Source organism: Porites lutea, chromosome 3 (assembly GCF_958299795.1).
Source record: "Porites lutea chromosome 3, jaPorLute2.1, whole genome shotgun sequence".
Taxonomy (NCBI): domain Eukaryota; kingdom Metazoa; phylum Cnidaria; class Anthozoa; order Scleractinia; family Poritidae; genus Porites; species Porites lutea.
In genome coordinates, this window is record NC_133203.1 from 44,986,572 (window position 1) to 45,009,543 (window position 22,972).

Genomic DNA, 22,972 nt, shown 5'->3' on the forward strand with positions numbered 1-22,972 from the left:
TGTGCATATAACCACGTTTTGTTAGGAAAAAAACTTCACGGCTCTATCAAATTCGTTGTTTAACACGTCGAAAATTGAGGATTTATTTCGAGCATCCGCTCTTTCATCGCCTGTCACAATTCAGACAGGCAATAATCGGATTTGACCAGATCTCGCCTTCAGCTTCGTCAATAATAGATCTGGGTCTCTGGGATGGTCTGGGATCTCTAGGATCCATTTCAGACAAAAAGAAAAGTTACGGGCTAAATCAATCTCAGATCAGTTTAATTTCCAAAAGTGACCTCAATGTGAACGAGGCCTAAACTGGAGCACAACTGTAGATCGACCGAGTCTGAGATGACTGAGAGATCGAGAGAGACTTGAGCGTTTCTGACGCGTTGGCTAGTTTTAAGTGTTTGACAACCATAAATAGCGGCCATTTATACCAAATTGTTTCCACGGACGACGTAAACTTCATATTACATTCAATTATGATTGAGAAAAAAATCAATCTTTCGTTCATGTTTGTTACTTGCTTACCGCCACGTTCAGTACAGTCCACAGATCGACGCAAACGAAAAATCATGCAGTTTTGCCTTTGGCGCGGTTAGATCTATCAGTCACCTAAAAATTGGTATAAAATTTCACAACACAGTACTACACGTACCTTTCTCTCTCAGCCTTTCTTTTTTGCTTGTGCGTTCCCATACCGTCTTTTTTTTTTTTTTTAATAAAGTAGAAAAGAAAAATCCAACAAACTTCAAACTCGTCTGATCGATGAGGTGGCGAGATTTCACTCGAATGCCGGGGATGAATGAAAAAGACACCCACCGCGGCCTTGCACGTGATTACTTTAGTGACAGCTGATTGATACGGTTCTGACAGTACCTAGCTTATTTCTCAAATAAAGCGGATTATCGAAACCATGAAACTGTTCTCATCGAAACTACAAGGACCAAATTAGGAACTAGGAGAATGTGACTTTCTTTTTTTTCTTTGTTGGTAAAATGTTGAAAGTGGACGTTTATTTTTAATTGTGAATCAGGAGGACCAGGAAGGTTCAAGAAAAGGTACACCCCAGGTGCACCTTTTCCGGCGCCAGGTCAAATCGCTTTTGATTTTTTAAAGTTCAGCGAAGCGAGTGAACAACAGAGAATCAAACATAGCCAGAGGTTGACGTTATTCACAACAATCCAATTTATATCTTAAAAAGGCTGCGCTGTTAATTCCCTTGAAGACCCCCTAATTTTGTGATCCTGCCAGCCGCTCATAAGCAAGGGTTCCCTCGCTGACCGTGACCCTGACCTTTCATATGGAGCTCGTGAACTATGGTTTTGACACCAGATATGCCGATATATAGAGGATATTACATGGCCGCGCGGGGATACGAATTTTATCTTCGAGTGCTGAAAGTATCTCTCACTCGTGCGCTTCGCTCACTCGTGAGAGATACTTTCAGCACCATACTGATGAAATTCCTACATAAAACACAACTTGAAGCTCATCTACGGATGCATATGCGGAGAAGAGAGTGTCGACACGAAAAGCTATCCGGTGTGTGAACTAAGCTTTAATCAATAAACCAAAGAGAAAATAAAAAAGTGTTTAGCCTGTTCCACAGGGTCCGGAGGAGTTCAGTTTGTCGTGAAAACTTCGAAAACTCTTTTAAAAACGGGATGCTCTCTTGTATTTGGCTAACCTTGTTAGTGACCATGGTGACACCAACATCCTCACACGTGAAAGATAAAAATGGTTTCTTCACTGCGCGCGATGAAGATATGATTTTTTAGTAAAAGGAAAAATCCTGGTATTTCATCAGTATCTATATAATAATACACTTTATGTCGTCACGTTGACGTATATACCCTGAGGAGGCTTTCCATAGATGTTTTTGTCTTTCGAGCGAGTTGCTCAATCCAATCTTGAGTGGATCTCTAGTAAGGTGGATTCTGGATTCCAATGTTTAGTAGGATTCCGGATTCCTAGTGCTGGATTCTGGATTCCAAAGCCCAGGATTCCGGATTCCACAAGCAAAAATTTCCTGGATTCTGGAATCCGGATTCCCTTACATGGGGCGACTTGTTGCTGTCGTACTGACCTCTGGATGTACTGTTAACTTCACTTGCGTACATGGAAAACGAATTTTGCGTTATATTACGGTTTGGAATACACCTACACCCAATATTTCTCACCCTCAGGTAAGCTAGCCTTCAGTTTTAGATTGACATAACCGACCGACAAGCTACATTCAATTAAATTCACATAAATCCATGGTTTGATGACACTGTTTTACTGAAACTAGGAAACGCATTTAAAAGACAGTCAGTCAACAACAACAAAAAAAAAACAGGTTTGAAAGGCATGTTTTAGCGGGCTACATACGCTGTATAAGTTACAAATTTCCTGTTATAAGGTGCTCTTTACAGAAAAAAAAACATTGACCTTAAACGTCGACGTTGCAAGAAACCAGATGTAAAACTGAAATAGGACGATCCAGTTAAATCCAGTTGTAAAATGAAATTGTCTTGTGCAACCATCACTCAATTATTTAATCCAGACAGCAATTTGCAATTGTTTCTCCTGAATTTTCAAGCTTTAGCTGATAGCATTAGTAACTAAATGTAATACCTAAGCTGAAAGAGTCTTTATTGTGTACAATAAAGAAGGGGGCAGGAGTTCAGTTTAGTGGTGGCTACATTCGGCGATAAAATTAGTTGAGACACTTCGCCCTAAATGGGATTTCTGACGTTTTACTGACTTCAAATGGGGAAAATAAGGCTTTTCCTCCCCCATCCCCTCCATGCAATAATGTGTCACTGTTCGAGCTACCTACAGAAAACAACAAACACCCCACCTTTAAATGGAGGAGAGGAGGGAGGGGTGCGGATTCTTTTGTTCTCTGAAGTTACCCTATTTGAGTACAACGTCTCAAAAATTTCGTCGCTGATTGTCAGTCTAGTGATAGATTTATCCTTCCTTGGTGACCATGACCTGGGAGAATTATAAATTAATCGAAAGCGCCCAAATAATCCAAACAAGAATTAAGATTATCCAGAACCAACGCACCTTTGTCACTGTATAGAGCTACATGCTGCTGCTGTCAAAGAACAGGGGAAAATTCAACAGGTACGGCAACACACCGGGAAGACCTCATCGTGAGAACTTAGAACTTGACAGAAATACCCCGGATTCCCCGGGAATGGGGCATCGGTACGCTTAGAATTGACTAGGCCACGAAGTTGAATTGGAAGCGAGCTCATATCGTCATAGGTTTATGCGATGCCTCTTTCGTCTCTGGCTAATATCAAGACACTGCTTTAGTACAGCGGGAAACAATTTAGACGGTTGCACCTGCGCACGACTTGCCCTAGTCATCCATTTTTGATTTAGTATGTTGTTTACAGGCCGTCCGGAAGTAGCATGTAACTTGAAATGAAATTATTGCCTAAAAATTGTAAAAACTGTAAAAGAGACTGATGCAAGAAATATTCCTGTTATTTCGACAGAGGTTATACAGTTACCCATCTTGATTTTTGCGGGGATAATATGTTATAGTATCTCTTATTTTCTAGGAAAGTTTAGGGGTTTTAGTCCCTAATGACAGACTTTATGAAGTAACTCGACTTTTATTCGACGGAATCAAAAATAAGAAAAAGTAACACGTTCTAATATTTACAAAAAAAAAAAAAAATGGGCACTACATTTGCAAGAAAACAGTTTTCTGGGAACGGGAACTTTATGGTAGAGATGTACCATTAGAAATGATCAATAAAAGCCAGGCCGTCGCACCTGACAATAAATCGGAAAGAGATTTACTCTCAGCCGCTGTACAGTCAGCATCGCTTTAAGACTTTAATAGTTCTTTGTTTTAAAGCGGTACTGCGGTTAAAGGTTAGAAAAAGAAATAACCATGAATTAGAAAGCACGAGACAAACGGGCTCAGTGGACCTATACAAACGTTCTGCAAGGGCGAAACCACAGGTTTCCATATTAAACACAGCCATGCGAGTGGAACAAAGTTTCTTCTCCAAGCGGCGAACAACGCGATGGCAAGGCCTGAACCCGGATCGGACTTACAAATTCGAAGTTCTAGGTGTTAATCACTCGGCTACCACGTATTCAAAATGAACTGTAAATGTACTCCAAGGAAAGAGGTTCCAAGAGGACGCCTACTCTTCAGAATAACTTAAGGGCGTTTATCCTTTGCTAGAACGGCTCTTGTCCATATTTTCCTTGACCCTACCTCATTGAAAACAGACTCATGGTACCCTCTAAAATGCCTTTCCCTTTTCCAAGGATTACCACCTTTGTATAAATAATACCTTAAGGTGGTTCCGTCGTTGATACAGGCGCATTAAGTTATGACGAACTTTTCGTCATAACTTTTTCGCTTTTAATGCGATGGCTCCCAAACTTTGCAAAGAACAACAGATATCATTCAGCAATAATATGAAATATTTTTTGCGAAATTAGCGCTTAAGCTGACCCTACTGTTTAAACAAATTCGCGTCTAGTAAAAAGACATTGCTTATATGTTTGACTGCAAATTCTAGTATCTGCTTTTATTAATATAATAAATATACCAGAGAAATTTCGAAGAATTGTTGGAGCACTACTCCGTAACTAAAATTCGTTCAAAATTCAGCTGTGAAATTGTTTTGGAATTTCAAAAAATATATTTCCCTGAGTGAGTTAAAACGAGCCACCACTTCGAATTTTCGGGACAAGTAATTCTAGTGTTTGCTTATTCTTAAACCAAATCTGATTGTCAATCGAGATATTCTTTTAAACGCGCTCTTTAGTTTTAGAAGCACTATAAATTGCTCCAAACTTTGTTCTAAGTCCAATGACTTGTCTCTCAACATTTTTGAAATATTTCTTGGCAGTATTGGCTGACGTTGGACTAAAATAATGTTAATACAAGCTGTAAATAAATTACATGCAAACTGCAATCAAATTGAAATAATCAAAAGAAAAAGCGCAAAGTGACCACAGGCATGTAGCGATGTCAGCTTATAATGATGCCCCTCAGTGAAAATCTCACCCTTCTAGTGCCATATCTCCATGACAACTGTCAATGGATTTATACAGTGAAAACAATAATTAACTGCTGTTCTTGTGACAGTGCAATGAGTATTAGAAAAACCTTTTGAACTTTAATCAAGAGAAAACCAGCAAAGAGAGCCAAACAGCGATAAGGGAGGGTGTGAGGGGATTGTGTTCCACGAATAACAAAGAAAAGCATATGAACTGCTGTTTTGTTGAGCTTAGCGAGAAATCATAGGCATCAACTGTTCATGTGACAGCTTGAATCTGATTGGTTGACCAAATCATTCAGTGTGAAAGGAGTAGTAGTGTCCCAGCAGAATTATACCCTTTTTGGGAAGTAAAAGTGGGGAATAAAATTTAATAAATAGCTCTTGAATAAAATGCGCGGAAAACTTGTTTAATTAATGGTAACTTTGTCTAGGCGAGTACTAGTAATGACGTCACGACACCATAAGGTTGATCAAGATTAAACTAAGGGACTTGTCAGAAAGTAGCAGGGGGGAGGGTGGTGGGAATTTTAAATTTGGGTTCGGAAATGAGGTGACCCATCCCTGCAATGGCAGTGAAATTTGTTAACCCTCCCGTTGATCTTGGCCCAAAATATCATGACCCTCCCCCTCTTGTATAAATGATAAAATCTAGTTCTTGCAATACACTAGGGTGAGTCAGTATTATGAAAGCTCAAAATATATTTCTAATTTGTTCTTAGTAATGCCATATACATGCATTTTAGATGACAGCATTAAGAGTCCGACTCTGATTCTGACGCTGATCACTCAACTCTCCTCTTTCTCCCAGGCTTTTTTTTTACAAAATAAAGAACTTCTTTTTTCTTCTGTGGGTGAACCTCTTTATGAACACGCACATATATTTGCATGACCCTCCCCCTTTTAACGGCCCATTTTTCATGACCCCTCCCTTTTCTGCAGTCTCAAAAAGTTGTGACCCTCCCTCTGTTTCCACCCCCCCCCCCCCTCCCCCGCACCCCCTGCTAATTTCTGACAAGTCCTTAAATGAAATATTCCTACATGATAACGGAACGGATTTATGTTCATAAGGGAAAGTCACCAACGGGACACTTTTTGGATTCATGCGGGGTGCCCACCCAATAGTAGAGCAGATATGTGCTTGAATTGTTCACTTTCTGTTAAAAGCATGAAATTTGGCATGATGATAGTTTTCAAGGCCCTAAAAAAGATAGGATATGGTGCCATCGCTAAAAAGTCCGTTAAGTGCGAAAAATAGGACTTTTTATTATGGCGGCCATTTCAACCGGAAGTGAAATTAACATTTTCTTTAAAACGTCTGAATTTTAGCAAGGCAGCTGTTTTTTTTTCATACAAAGAGATATTATTTCAACGCAAATTGTCTAAAAAGTAGAATAGAGATGATATAAGTGCCCGCCAGCTAGACCGGAAGTAAAACTACCAGAGTCGGAACGAGACTGCAAGCAGTCTCTCTTTTTCTTAAGGTTTATGGCCATTTGCGTGTCTCGCGTTTTGCTCGACGGACTACAGAAAAAAGAGAGACTGCTCGTAGTCTAAGTCGGAACTTTTAAGGAATGAGCTTAAACTTCTGTTGTGCCTGCTAGTGTTCTTGACTTTAATATTTTCTTTATAAATGTAATGTATACGCTCAATTTACTATTTTCATCATGTATAACCCATTACTGAACTTCAGCCTACTTTGGCTATGATACGGAATATCGAAGAAGAGCAAATGGTATCTCAGTGACCTAATGACTTGATACTTCATGCAGGCGAGTGCTTGTAATCGAAAAAAGAGTTGGGGATCGCCTTTCACGATTGTCACTCTTCTGGGCATAGCCCTTCCGACGAGCGTACTTTACTAGTTCCACCCTCAACAGGAGAGTCACCACTCTCCTCTTAGAAATATCCAGCCCCAATCTTGCAGACTTGGAACCGAGATGCTTGGTACCAGTGCCTGCTGACTCCATATGTGGCCAGCATGGTTCGGCGTGCCCTTGAAATGTTTAAGTAATGCAGGCCGGGTCAAAGAAACTACTTTTGGCTTCGTCAGTTGACGGTAAAGAACTACTTTTTCTATCGTATAGAAGAACGTGTAAGCAAAAACAACTCCGATTATTTCTGGAGGTGACCAGAAGTACTAACTTTGTCCCATCCAGTGAATGCATGGAACGGAGGAAGTGAAAGTGCAGCTTTTTAGTAAACACTTTAGCCATCTCGTAGGGTGCAAGGTAGCGTAGATGTACATTAGTACCAAGATATGTGATAAGGAAGCTAACTTGGCTTCATGGTAGAGAAGCTTCATGGGTAGTTAGAACGGAGAGTGGACTCAACGAAAATGTCTCGGTTACAATAGAGAGTTAAAAGAAGGGAATCTGCTTTGTGATATAGCATAACAATAAATGCTTTCTAGCGAATTGACTTCAAACGATGCAGGGAAAAGACTGGACGTCTGGCCCTAGGCGACATGCGTTGCTCAATGTGCAAGGAATCTAAAAAACACCAACTTGTTTCGATCTTTACAATAGAACTAGCTTTTTCCAGTTTCTTAGTATAGCTCCTGATACACGTTTACCCCAGATCTTAGTCTTCAAGCCGTTCTCGGTGCGACATATTTGTCACGTACTATATCCAAGAGAATACATTATACATGCTCAGGGGATTAACGTAAGTGATGCACATTCGGAAAACGCTCTTTCCTTATTTTCTTGCATGTGGACTTTAGCATGATAGTCAGTGCTGCTCAGTCAATGATGATTAAATGGCATTCTGGGGGTGGTTACGTTGAAGATTAGAGACAAACTGAGAAACTCTCACTTCGGTCGAGAGAGGCGCAGATTCACTTGATAGTGATCATGAAATACAGCTGAATTAAACCGCCGCCTGGTTAGCTCCAGGTGGATAAAACACCGGTCTACTGAGCGGGAAGCCGCGGTTTCAAATCCCGGCCAGACCAATTATCGATCAGGATCTTTAAATAACTGACGAGAAGTGCTGCCTTTTTAATGTCATCTCTAAACGGTTAGACTTTCTAGTCTTATTGGAATAAAAAAAAAACCTGTAGGCCCCTTTTCACGGTCCTTGTTCATATAAAATGCTGTGGGAAGTTAAAGAACCCAGACACTGTTTGTAAAGAGTAGGCTGAGTAGGGGAGCCATTTACCTTCCAAACGGATTTCCCGGAAACTTTTTGAAAATGGTAAACTTTGAAGTGAGCAGACGTTATCGTGAAAGCAATTTCAATCCAATATGTACATGCAAAGGGTGTTATTTATACTCCTCAATAACACAAAATGGTGGAGCTATTATACCTCAAATTACTTTGAAAACCGCAAAGCATTCTCCATTCTAGTTAATAATGGATCAACTCTTTTAACCCTTACAAGTTCTTCAAACTGGTCTCTATACATTTCCTTAAAAGAATAAGTTGAGATAATTTGATAAAAGAGAGAAAAGCATTTTCTCTCAGGTGATAATTTTATTAATTCTATGAACCTAATCTCTTGACCTTGTATCAGGGGATATTGTGAGTCAGAAGAAGATTGATGTTGGTCACTATTGGGACTTAAAGGGTTAAACCAAGTAAAAAGAAATAATCTGCTTTTTGCTGGTTTAATTTGTTCGAATGTTTGACCTTTCCTATGCTTAAAAATGTGAATCATTATTTCACATTTGTTTTAAATGCACTACTGAAATGAATTCCACCAAACCATATGTATTTTGAAACTGATTTTAAAGTATTTAAAATGTATTTTCAGTATTTGAACACTATTTTCCTGTATTTTAATACTATTTGACAAAAAAATTTAAATTTTCGCCCCTGTTTGAAATATATCTTGAGTGTAGTTAAATTGTATTTCATGTAAAGGAAAACCTCTCTCATCAATTTACAATGTATTTTGTTTAATAAATATGATTAAAATAGAGTATTTAAAATGTATTTTGGGCATAGAACCACTAACACTGTTACAAACAGAGTTCAAATAGACTATTTGAAATATGTTTTAAGGGCTTTTATGCTGACTGTAATTAAGATACTTTTAAATAGGGTACTTTAACTCTGTTTTGAGTTGTATCTAAAATGTATTTTGAGACGCATCCACTCACAAAGTTACAAACATAGTTCAAATAGACTATTTGAAATATGTTTTAAGGGCTTTTATGCTGACTGTAATTAAGATACTTTTAAATAGGGTACTTTAACTCTGTTTTGAGTTGTATCTAAAATGTATTTTGAGACGCATCCACTCACAAAGTTACAAACAGAGTTCAAATAGACTATTTGAAATATGTTTTAAAACCTTAAGAACTGACCGCATTTTAAATACTTTTAAATAGGGTACTTAAACACTGTTTTGAGGTCTATTTGAATTGTATTTTGGGCACACAGCACCCTGACTATAAAAACAGATTATCCATAAACTATTTGAAGTCTGCTTAAAGTCATCAAATGCTTACCTTATTGTAATGTATCGATATTATTGGCTACCGGAAGTTGTGTTAGCGGAAGTTCTCGGTTACTGTAAACGTGCAAAGGATCATGGATATTTGTGTGGGCCATGCTTTCCGGGTGTCATGGCGGCCTAATAAAGTGTAGTTCCTTTTAAAGTTAAATCTGGGTTTATTACACGGCCATCCGGGCGTCATTGTTACATTGGCGACGAGGATTCAATTCGTTTTGTGAGGTAGTGGATGTTTTGGAAGTCATTTGTGCGGAAAGTCCTCGTATTTTGTCAGGAAGATGACGGACGACAGTGGAACCACTTCGAGTACAGCTTCAAGTTCACAAGCTTCGCCAACCGCGACGTTTGTTCCTCTACTTGATGTGGCCAGCCTTCCTCCCTTCAATCCAAAGGAAGATCCGAACACCCTTGCAGTTCGCTGGAAGTTGTGGAAACGCTCGTTCAATCTGTATTTGGTGGCAAAAGGGATTACGAAAGATGAACAGAAAACCGCATTGCTGTTGCATACTGGAGGGTTGAATTTTCAGGAGCTTTATTACACGTTATTGACCGGTACGGAAATCAAGCCGTTCGCTGAGAGTATGGCGTTGTTGGATAACTATTTTGCACCGCAGTTGAACGTTCCATTCGAAAGACATCAGTTTAGGCAAATGGAGCAGGCGTCAGGAGAGTCGGTGGATCAGTTTGTTTGTCGGTTGAGGCAGAAAGCGATCCTCTGCGAGTTTGAAAATGTAGATGAGGCAATAAGGGATCAGCTTATTGAGAGATGCAGGGACCCCAGACTTCGCCGTAAGTTCCTGGAGAAAACAAATGCTACTCTGAAGGATTTACAAGATTTGGCTCGTGTGCAAGAAGCAGTGAACATGCAGGTCAAGGCTATGGATCAGTCATCCGGTCAGGTGAATGCTGTTTCCGGCAAACCTCACAGCAAAGGAAAAGGAAAAGGGACAGCGCAGAGTAGAAACAGAGGAAATAAGTCTGGTAAACCGTCGGGTGGTTCTCAGGAGACAAAAGTAAGAGGCTGTTTTCGCTGTAATTACACTGACCATATGGCACGTGACCCGAATTGTCCTGCCCGTAGCAAGAAATGTAATGCATGTGGCGAGATTGGACATTTTGCAGTCTGTTGCAAAACAAAGGAACGCAAACGTCTTACAACGGATGACGAGGGAAGGAATAATACACGGGGTAGAGCCTATCAACTATCAGAGGATTCAGCCACTGGACAACAAGATTATTATGTTTTTACAGTTGGAGTCAGTCAGCCTATAAGTGGTAGTGAAGTTGATTTGAAGGTTGGAGGAGTGACGTTACCAGGGGTGCTTATTGATTCTGGAGCGTCGTGCAATGTGATTGATCAAGCAACCTGGGAAGTTTTGAAGAAGAAGAGTGTTCAGTGTGAGTCCAAGAAATCAAGCAAAAAGTTGTTTGCTTATGGACAGAAAGATCCTATTGAGGTGATTGGGACATTTGTGTCTGAGATTGTGTGCGAGATCAGTGGCAACAGTTGTGTGGACGAATTCACAGTGGTTAAAGGTCCAGGAAGATCTCTACTGGGAAAGAACACTGCAGAGAAGTTGGGCGTGTTAAGGGTCGGTCCAGATGTGTGTTCATTAACCGTTGAAGGAAGTGATACGGACATCCGTGAGAAGTATAGAGAGGTTTTTACCGGGTTTGGAAAGCTGAAGGATTTTCAGCTGAAATTACATGTAAGAGACGATGTCACGCCGGTTGCACAACCCGTACGGAGACTGCCATTTGGGTTAAGAGCCAAGGTTGACGAGAAGTTGGATGAGTTGTTAGCCAAAGACATCATCGAGGAGGTGTCACACAACCCAACTGAGTGGGTGTCGCCGTTGGTTGTTGTCCCGAAGACAGACGGTGAAATTCGGATTTGCGTGGACATGCGCAGGGCGAATTCAGCAATAGAGAGGGAAAGACACCCAATCCCTACAATTGAGGAAGTATTGTACGACCTTAATGGCTCAACTGTCTTCTCAAAGCTCGATCTCAAGTGGGGCTTCCACCAGGTGGAATTGGATGAAAAATCGCGCGAGATCACGACGTTTGTTACACACCGTGGTTTGTACAGGTACAAACGTTTGATGTTCGGGGTAACATCGGCGCCTGAAAAGTACCAGAAAATTGTGGCGGATGTTTTGCATGGTTGCGAGGGAGTGGCTAATTTGGCAGATGATTTGATTGTGCATGGTTGTGGCATAAAGGAACACGACAGGAATTTGCATGCTGTACTGACCCGATTGAAAGAGAAAGGACTAACCTTGAATGGGGACAAATGCCAGTTTCGTCTTCCCAAGCTTACATTCTTCGGTCATGATCTGAGCAGGCAAGGTGTTGCGCCCAGTGAAGAGAAAGTAGCTGCCATCTTGAACGCAAGCCCTCCACAAGATGCTTCACAGGTCAGATCATTTGTTCAGCTTGTACAGTATTCTGCAAAGTTTCTTCCCAACTTCGCGCAAGAAGCAGAACCACTCAGGAGTCTCCTGAGGAAGAATGAGCCTTTCATCTGGGGTGAAGCACAGGAAAGGTCATTCCAGAAGTTGAAACAGCTAGTTGCACAGGCCACTACGCTTGCATATTTCAGAGGAGACTGTAACACACGTATTATTGCCGATGCAGGTCCACAGGGTTTAGGTGCAGTGCTGACTCAACTTCAAGATGGCGAGTGGCGAGCAATCTCGTACGCGTCCAGAAACCTCACTGAAGTGGAGCGGAGATACAGCCAGACCGAGAAAGAGGCCCTTGCCCTAGTATGGGCTTGTGAGAGGTTCAACATTTATGTGTACGGGCGCAAATTTGAACTTGAAACTGATCACAAGCCACTCGAGTGTATTTTTGGCAGGCTTTCAAAACCATCAGCACGTATCGAACGTTGGGTTTTGAGGTTGCAGGGGTATGACTACCGAGTTGTTTATCGGCCTGGCAAAGCGAATATCGCAGACTCTCTCTCAAGACTCAATCAATGTAACCCTAAAGACACAAGTGGGGAGGAATTTGACTTTGACAAGGCAGTCGCTGAGGAAAGCTTACCTGTTGCCCTGACAGCGAAACAAGTCGAACTGGTTTCTGATAGTGACCCAGAAATTGCTAGCCTGAGACAGTACATTTTAAGTGGGGACTGGTCTCAATGTAGGATGACAGCTTATGTGTGTGTCAAGGATGAATTGTGTGTGTTAGGCAAACTTGTTTTGCGAGGTACGAGAATTGTTGTTCCGAAGGCTTTACGGGGAGAAGTCTTGCGTCTTGCCCACGAGGGACATCAGGGCATCGTAAAAATGAAGGCACGTTTAAGGACAAAGGTTTGGTGGCCAAAGATTGACTCAGACGCAGAGCAGGTGTGTAACTCTTGTCATGGTTGCCAAGTCGTAGGTGAATTCCAGGTTCCTGAGCCCATGAAGAGAGTGGAGCCGCCTACTGGACCCTGGCAAGACATAGCCATAGACCTGATGGGCCCCCTTCCCACTGGAGAAAGTTTGCTCGTAGTCGTAGACTATTACAGTAGATTCTACGAGGTAGCGATCATGTGCTCAACAGCAGCTAAGAGAGTAGTGGATGTATATACTGACACAGATATTCTCCAGATATGGATTTCCATTTACACTCAAGTCTGACAATGGTCCTCAGTTTTGTTCTGCGGAGTTTGAGAAGTTTCTCTCTGATCACGGAATCGAACACTTAACTTCCCCACCGCTGTGGCCGCAGGCCAATGGACATGTTGAGAGACAGAACAGAACTCTGCTTAAGACTTTGAAAGTTGCTCACGTCGAGGGCAAAAACTGGCGTGAAGAACTGCAGAAGTTTCTGCTAGCATATAGAACCACACCGCAAACAAGCACTGGTGTTACTCCTGCTTTCCTTATGTTTGGCAGAGAGTTGAAAACCAAACTTCCAGAGTTGAGGCGCGCTGGTAACCTGTTGGACGAGGGGGTCAGAGATCGTGACTGGAATCACAAGTTCGCCCACAAGGAACATGCTGACAACAAGCGGGGTGCAGCCGAAAGCCCTGTAAGTGCCTGGAGATCTGGTTTTACTGAAGAACACGAAAACGTCTGGCAAGCTAGAAGCCAATTTCGAGAGTGAGCCATACACAGTGCAGACTAAGGAAGGCAGTGAGGTGACTGTTAGGTCAAAGGAGGGTGTGGAATACAGGCGGAACAGTTCATTTGTTAAGCGGTACAACCCACCCGGGGAATCCCCAGAAGCCACAGAGGCCGCTTCCCAAGAAGCACCCAATACTCTTCCACCGGAGGAGAGTATAGCGACATCAAGACCAAGACGGACTGTCAGAATGCCGGAGAAGTACAAGGACTATGTACTTTATGAACTGAACTCTGTTGACACGTTGGACTTATGTTGAAGTCTGTTAGATTTGATTTCATGTTATTAGATTTTATTGAACAGTCTTATTGAGATAACTCAATGCGAGCAGAACAGTTTTCATACAGATTTATTTTTCGCGGTTAAGTGCCTCATTGACTTTTTCTCGTAGTCTGTTTGTTTCTAAAGAAAGGAAGGGATGTAATGTATCGATATTATTGTCTACCGGAAGTTGTGTTAGCGGAAATTCTCGGTTACTGTAAACGTGCAAAGGATCATGGATATTTGTGTGGGCCATGCTTTCCGGGTGTCATGGCGGCCTAATAAAGTGTAGTTCCTTTTAAAGTTAAATCTGGGTTTATTACACGGCCATCCGGGCGTCATTGTTACACTTATTGTAAATACTTTAAAGTAGTGTACTTATAACTTATTATTACTAGGGTGCAATACTGTAATGTCTTTTGGGAGACTTATACTCAGACTATAAATAAAAGTAACAATTGCACAAAGTTAATTTTTAAGCCTTCATCGTGTCACGAACTCATAAATGACTCAAAACAAGCTGTCACATATTGTGGACCGGATTCTCCTCCCAACAAAGTTCGAAGCTGAGCGAAAAATTAAATCTAAATTAAATAAAAAAAGAGAAGAAAATTAGGAACAGGTTTTAGCTTTGACTGACAACACGTAACTGTGACAGTGTTCCGATAAAAGATCTATCCGTTCCTCACTGTTCATTACCTGCAAGCTCTCTGCGAAAATCTCCGCGTAGATTTTAGCCGTGATTCAATTAATGCAGTTACGGGACTTTCCATAAGTTTTTTAAAAGAAACTTCTTAAAATCGTATTTTAATTTCATATAGAAATTTTTTCACAAACAGCCGAAGCCGCGGGCCGAGAACCGGATGCACGCGGTCAACAGAGGTTTATCGGAAATAAGCCCTTGAAATTACATAATAAATAAATTATCCAAGCTAAGATCTCACCTCATATATATTGCATCAAGAAACAAAGCCCAGATATGAATAAACTCCGACATATGGTTATCTTTTTCTCATAGATAATTCCGCACATGCATGGCATATTATTTCTAAGATGTCACGCGCGACTGAAATCACGACTTCGCGCCGCGGTGATGTGACAAATGCACGTGATAAACAAACCGTCCTTTGTCCTTTGCTCATTTCAAATTATTGTACTGGCGGTTGCTGTGATGGCGGGTGCGCTTGATTTTACTGTTTGTTACGATCTTACAAAAGTATACATTTCAACTCTGCGGATTGTCTGAACGCGTAGATGTTGCATTTATCACGGATCAAAAATGGGTATGACTCCTCAGCGACTGTTATGTACTTTGAAAGGATCTGGTTCAGTTTCTCTCCGAAGCACGCGGTCTTGTGCTGTCTTGTGTGTTAATCCAAGAGTCTTCTGTTATGTGAGTATTATACACAATATATGCATAACATGTTACTAAGACGCTTAAGTATACGCCATATGAGAAACAAATGAAGGGTAGTAAACATTTATATACTCCCGCCTGTAATTTTCGACGGTTTTGTATTCATTTTATTTCATGAATTTAAATGGTATTTTCATCCTGTTTTTGTACTGTTTTTATGCTCTTTCGACCGATTTTTGTACTGTTTTCAGACAACTCTAAGGCTATTTTCTTACAATTTTATACTGTTTTTGCATTTTTGCATCCTATTTTTGATGTATTTTCACAATATACGCGTGCTATTGCTTTTCTTCCTCTGTGGTATTTTAATACTATTTTCAAAGTATTTTTATTGTATTTGCAAATACGATTATTTTACTAAATTTCGAAACCCATTAAAAAGCTATTAAAATATATTGTGAAGCATAACATTTTAATAGCGTTTTAAACAGGTTAAAACACCTTTAAAATCAGTCGAAAAATATATTAAAAATATATTTTTGGACCTATTTTAAACCTGTTTTTTTCAAAATACGTTTAAAATTGCCATTGAAAATAGTTTTAAAATAGTATAGCAAATTAAAATATGTTTCTGAAACTGTCTTTATCCTGTTTTTATTCCGATTTATAAGATATTCAAAAACTATTTTAGACCTGTTTTGAGCCTTGCAAAAGCCCTGGAATTTTTTATATATTTTAAACGAATTTAAAAATACATTAAAAATTCTTTTTTAATAGCGTTTTAAACAGGTTAAAACACCTTTAAAAGCAGTCGAAAAATACATTAAAAATACACTTTTCACCCTATTTAAAACCTATTTCACAAAACAGGTTAAAAACAGTTTTCAAAAATAGCTTAAAAATACATTCAAAACAGTGTTGGATTTGGTAAGGGGCTTTGAATGAGTTGCATTTTCCATTTTGGCCCGCTTTTACCTCCGGTTCTTTCATTTAATCCGCTAATTTGTAACACGGTTGACTTTTTTATATGACATAAATATCCGGAAAAACATAGAACAAACAATTTTGTCGTCATTTTGACCTTAACATGCTAAATTTCGTGTACTTTTAGTTAGGTGATATTTACTTCCGGTCAAAATGGCGAACATTTTAGTAATAACTCCAAAAGCCGGTTTAACAGGAAAAATTTGCGATGGCACCACATCACATATTAATAGCCACGATTAGTTAATATGATAAACAATTTGATCGTTATTTTGGCTTAAAAAATGCTTAATTTTGTGTACTTTCGGCTAGATAATAAATACTTCCCGTCAAAATGGCGGCCGGTTTAATTTTCACTCCAAAAACCAGTTTAACAGGAAAAATTTGCGATGGCACCATATCACATTTTAATAGTCATAATTAGTTCTGTCATTCCTGAAAATTTGGTGCTTTTAACAAAAAGTGAACAATCCGGCCCCAAATCTGCACATATCCGCCCCACTACAAGGGAAATTACAGAGTTCGAAACACGTACAAGAGAAAAAAACTAATTGACATGAAAAATCTGTGAGATATAAAAGAAGAAATCAAATTGTAGCAAAAAATGTAATTGTAATAAGTTGCAGTCTAATTGTAGGGAAAGCTTATTACAGTAAAAAATCTAATTATAATAAAGCAATCGAATGTAGTGACATGAACAGTCACGTAAGATGGACCATGAGCAGAGCAGGTCCACAAAAAAAAACACTCGTTAAAAGAGACTTATACAGGTTCTTCAAAAATGATAAAAAAACAGCTAAGGACGTACGTAAAACTTCTAGGTAAAGCTACATTGCACATGTTGTTCACAAGGGCAGATTTAGAGGTGGGCCCAGGGGGCTCCGCCCCGCCCCCTCCCCCTTTCGTCTGGGAATTTTTTTTCTTTTGTAAACGTGCGCCGGATGGTACTTCGAGCTTTGTTACTTAAATATATATTTTCTTTAACAAACATTGTTAATAACCTTAAGAAAAGAATCTGTGTTCGAAGCCTACATTTTTAGTCGCAAATGACCAAAGCTATCAGAATACATGCAGTAAATATCAGTCTCAAACAAACTGATTTGACAATTTTTCAGGGAGACAATGCTGCCCCTTTGCGGGGAGTTTGTGCTCTCGCTGCAATCGCTTCGGCCACTGCTGGCATGAAGTGTTAATTACTTCTTTGGCCATAACCACACCTGCGGTTTATAAAATGTTTCAGCATTAAATGTTCAACATGGAATCCAGGCATTTGCTAAATTTAAGCGTCCAGAATGCACTAGATTGCATCTCGAAGAACTTCAATCTAAAAAATTTTACCGAAGGAGCATGCGCCCGAAACTCCCTAGAAAAGTGCGTCATTCGCTGTCCTTATGTATACTATATCTCTAGGACCCCTCTATCACAAAATGCTCCCGTGCCCCTGGTTCCACAGTTTTACAATACGAACAAAGTATAAAGATTGAAAAGTGCAGGTCTTACAGGCCGGGACGGTACGTAAGAGTAACAGCCAGCAGACTGGCCGCGGCGTCTACGTGGATGACTGTTAAAGGTTACATAATAAGTAATGTCTATATCAATATTTTAGTACTCGCTTTGTAAAAGAAAATGAGATCCTTGATTTCTCCATCGTAAGGAAGGGACAGCAGATCCAAGGTAAGAAGTCTCTTCTCATATCACATCTGGCCTGTCATCACACTATCTGGTGGAAAGCTTCTGAACTTGTTCAACCTCAAGTTCTAGTGACCTTTGAGCAGAAGACCAGATTTCTGTAGCGTAACAAAGGTGGGGTTTCATAATCGCTTGATAATTATAGAGACTTTCTTAATGCCACTTTAGTTCAGATGGAAGTTTGTTTGCTTTTGCTGTAGTCAGGTGTAAATGTAGGTCTCAGGTAAGCTTGTCCGAAATAACTACACCCAGATCCTTCTCCTCATGTACACGCAGTAACTTTTCAATAAAGAGAACAAATAAAACTGGACCAAGTAGGCTGCCCTGAGGAACTTCCGATGTAACCTGGGGCCGGAACCGAAAGCCTTAGCCAAGTCCAGGTAGATAACTTCTGTTTGAATATTTTTGTCCAGGTTTTGACTAATGGCATTAACAGATAGCAGCTGTGTACTGCAGAAGCGATTTCGCAAAAAGCCATGCTGGAGAGGACTGATGAATTGTTTAACATGATTGTAAAGTTTAATACAGACACAACTTTCCAAGACTTTGCTAATAATACATAACACGGAAATAGGCCTATAATTTTCATTCGGTTTCACAGAGTCTTTTATATGCACTGGTGTTACATTGGTTTTTTTTCCATTCAGAGGTGATGCAAGCAGTTCGTAACGGACAGATTGAAGAGAGCACAAAGACTAAGTGCACTTTGCTTACTGCATTCCTTAATTAGGAGGCATGGAGGAATGTTTCAGTTAAGTGATATATCGCGCATCTGTATAACTGGTTTATGTTGTTGCTAAAGAACAGAAATATTGTTGTTTACAAAGAGACTCGTCGGAGTAAAGACGGATGAAAAAGAAAAAAAGAAAAAAGAAAGATCCGTTGTTTCAACTGGTATCGTAGCCTCGATGCCATTATAGGTTATCAAGGAATTTGATTATAATCTATCATGTACCTCAGAAGAAGGTCGAATCCGTCGTCGTTTTTCTTGCCTTGTGCTATCCACTGATTAGAAGGACAAAGTAGAGAAAGAAGTCAAGAGGTTAAGGTTATGGTTCTTCTTTTACGTGGGTATCACGAGACGGTCCTCATTAGACTGACGAATCTGATGGCGACGGTGCGCTCAATATACGTCATACCCCCTTCCCTTCCAACTCAGTGCTCAGTCTAATGCTCCGTTTTACCAGTCACTTAAAAGATTTTTCCTTAGTTTTAAGCTTGATTAGCGCACGCACGTACAAACATGCTGGCTTTTGCCTTAAGACTGGTGCTTCCCAGAGAGTTAAATCCTCATTTTCTCTTAAACGAGTATGGTGACCTATTTCTTTAATCTTCTTTCTTTCCCTCGAATAAATAGAAACTTATTCAAAACGTGTTCAAAGCTTGTACTTGTAAATATAGTCATATTGGTATTTTAAGGAATTCTGCGTATATACAAGTTGGTGCTGCTCCTAGACGAGTATGGGGACTCAATTTTATTTTAAAACTTTAGTTTCTACAACATAAACAACAAAAATTCGGTAAATTCTGACAAAAATTTCATAGCAAGTTCTATTCCAGAGAAATGACCTTAAAGCTACTCTAGGCTACGCGGAAAGAATAGATTAGTCGAAACAAGCTGAGGACTTGGGGTCACACATGGAAATTTGAACTCGGAACGTCCCGCACAGAAATTCACGAAATTCAGCCAAATTAGGTAATTACAAAATGCCCGTTAAATTAAGAGAAACATAAAAATATCCGCTTAAAACTTTAAAGAAAGTTTAAAATAACATAACAGAGATAACAGATGCACGGATGGGCAAAACTGAAGAAGATTGAAACCGGGATTGAAATTATGGTTTTTTGAAAGTTTAAAGTTGATTGGTGCCGTTTGCAACTTCAAAAATTATGCTCAGGAGACATATTTGTTTGTCTCGGATCTCTGATTTTGTCATTTACATGTAAAATCTTTGCTTACTTTAAGTTCCATAGCGATTGAGGGCGAGTAATTGGCAAAATTAAACAAAATAAACTGGACGGCCGTGACACAGCCCCTTTAAAGTTTGTGTTGAGTTTTACTGTGTGGTGTGGCTCGCTTTCTTTCCATGAGGTGAAACCCCAGGGCATTACAGTTTCATAACAAGACAAAAAAACACACCAATAATACGAATACAGAAATATGGCAGTGCGTGGACCATACAACAATTCCAGAGCCTGTGGCTAAGAATCAAGGAAACATGATTCAAAACACTGCCAGCGAATAGGTCACTGAGTCCCTGTGAGTCCGACGAACAAATTAAGTTGAACAGAAGCAAACGTAAAGAGATGCGAATTCTCCTTGGCTAAGATCGATGCTAAGTTCACTGGTATTATGAAACTACCATCAAAGAGAAGGCAATCGAGGTGATGTCCAGCGTCAAGCTACTTGGCCTGAACATTTCAATAGATCTGAAATGAACCTGTCACATGTCAGAAAGTTCCAGCAAGGTCTCGGCATGGCTCTACTACCTAAAGCAACCTAAAGCAACAGGGCGAGCATCGCAACCAAGGAAATCTTAAACTTTTTCTCAACATACGTATGTCCGGTCATAGAGTATGCTTGTCCCGTTTTTCACAACTCACTTCCAAGCTACCTCTCAGATGAGCTTGAGGGCTTGTAGAAGCGCGCCATGAGAATTATTAATTCTCTCGCATGCCCTCACCTATATCAGGAGGCACTTGGACTCGCTAGTTTACAAACTCTTTTTGAGCGAGGCAGGTTCAAACGGTCAAATTATATTGTCTCAAAACATAAGTAACAATCCCGACCTGGCAAACTATACAGTTTTTTTTACCGGGTTCAAACAAACAGTCTTAATCTAAAAAAAAAACCCGAAGATTTGATAATTCAAGTTCCATTTGTAAAACGGACAGACTAAAGAGCTTTTTTTTTTTCTTCTGCTTTTTTACAGGAATTGTATATAGGCCGGGTGATTTTATTAAATGATTTTTGTGGATGTACATTTTAGCGTGGTTGAAATGTTTGTATTTATTTGTAAAGTTTTATCTAATTCAGCTCTAGAGCTGTAATTTTTTTTTAATTTCAAGCTTGAATAAACTATCTATCTACCATGTAGCTATCTATACATTGGGTCCACTATCTTTCTTCTCATTGATAAGAGCCTATAGTTAATTGTGGAAATCAGCGCGACCTACAGATTATTTAGTTATCTGCTGATAGCAGATATTAGTTGACTTAAATCTGTAGGTTACGCGCGAAGTGCATGATTTCCAAGAGCAATGTGAGACTGCGGTCCCTGCAATGGTGTGTTTGTCGATGTTGTCTTTAAAACAGTGTATAATAAAACAATTATTAGTTTCAGATTTTGTAATATCTCGTTTAATCAAAGTTTCGGTAAGTGTTATTAGCCTCGGCCCTCGGCTCGGCTGATCAATAAGACCTACCTTGAAATATAGCCAAACCTGCTGATAAAATTAGTAAACTGCGAAGACGAATAACTACACCTTGAGGACAATCAATCCCTGACTCTTGTTCATTAGCAACCCGGTACCGTGAGAGGTCTTTGATTCCTTTTGGGAGATTTCTATCACTTTATAAGCAATGAAATGTGTCGTTTACTTACAAAAGCCCCAAGGAAACGAGACCTGAAAATATCCCTGACGGAAGCTTCTTCAGTTTGTTGTCGTTCAAATACCTGCAGGAAAAGAAATGATAGTCAATTTGTGTGGGATAAGCAGAAAAAATCATTTTCGGTCGCCAGTTTGTAAAAGCTATTCACATTTTATCCTGTAGTACAGGCCCGTTCAGCCTTTTAAGACTTCAAAATGTTTTTTGTTTCTCTTCAGCGCGGCTCGGAAATAAATGGCACTTGGCTTATCACCCGGCTAGCCAATCAGCGCGCGAAAAACACTATTCACTCGTGTGCTATATACTCTGGGTCTTTTTCACCAGCAAAAAGCCCATTGGCATGAAACCCTGGACTGAATTCGACTTCTCCCCGCTTAATCGACATCTTCGACCCCAACTGTCTTTTATTTCAGAGGAAACCCTTATTGTGTCTTCTGTTACCCTCCCCTCCCCTCTCGAAATGTTGTGCAACCCTGTCAACTTACCGTGTGGCACGAAATGTTGGCGGGAGTTTTATATTTTTGGAGCGGCTATTTTGCTTTTGTTTTGTTTATTATCATTGTCATCATCATTATCAACGTTATCATTATCATTATCATTGTCATCATCATCATCATCATAATATTGCTGAAACTGATTAGTGCTGTTGTAAAAGACTGATTTTTCTCCCTGGGGACTATTTACTTTTGCGTCTTTCAGAAAGTCGTGTTTAATTGGAATTTTCGGGTTAACCGACATGTTGAAATAGAAGTGAAAAATAAAAAAAAAAAAAAGGAAATAAATAAAAATAAAGATAAAAACTGAATTGGCTATCTGAGAGCTGCCCCAATCCTCAGTGTCAAAGCGAAGCTAAGTGCGAAGCTACTGGTTTGAAAAATATTTCACTCCGGAGAGATTTTGCACTTACCCTTGTTTTGACAGTGAGAGTTTTTGTAACTGTTGGGAAAGAGGAGAAGGTTGGACAGCAGCGCAAAGCATCCTTCCCCTTGCTAATCTCGTCTCTCTCATTTCCTGTCGTTTTCCAATATGGCCGCCATATCGGAAAACGAGAAGGTCAGCACTCGTTAACATCCGTCGAAAGGCCCTCTTATCTTCGGTCGGATTTCGTACACGTATGACGTCACGCTCGCCCCGTGGTATATATTTACCCGTGACTCATTCTGCCTAGATCTTCCACTCTGATTTGTCTGATGATCTGACGGTTTGTTTCGAGGTCTTGTCTTGCTTTTTCGATCATCCCTCGATTGATTCAACCAAGAAGATGATATTGCATCCGTTTGGAAATAATGCTTTAATGTTTCGCCTCGATCAAGCCTCTTGGCGAATCGAGAAGCTCCCTTCAGTGGATGTTACCGAGTAACATTCCTTGAATGGCCCCGGCTGGAATGGCATTCAGGAAGAATTACACAAATAAGCGAATAAAACTCAAATGAACCGCTGCCCCATCTAACAACTTTTTCAAAATATTGGCGGGA

At 40.0% G+C, this 22,972-nt stretch overlaps 1 protein-coding gene across 1 annotated transcript; it reads left to right on the plus strand.

Annotated features, from left to right (window-relative positions):
• Positions 1–9,755: 9,755 nt before the first annotated feature.
• LOC140932388 (uncharacterized) lies at positions 9,756–12,817 on the plus strand. The gene is made up of 2 exons (XM_073382000.1): positions 9,756–12,627; positions 12,717–12,817. The coding sequence occupies exons 1-2, from the start codon at positions 9,756–9,758 to the stop codon at positions 12,815–12,817; spliced, it is 2,973 nt and encodes a 990-aa protein (XP_073238101.1).
• Positions 12,818–22,972: the final 10,155 nt, after the last annotated feature.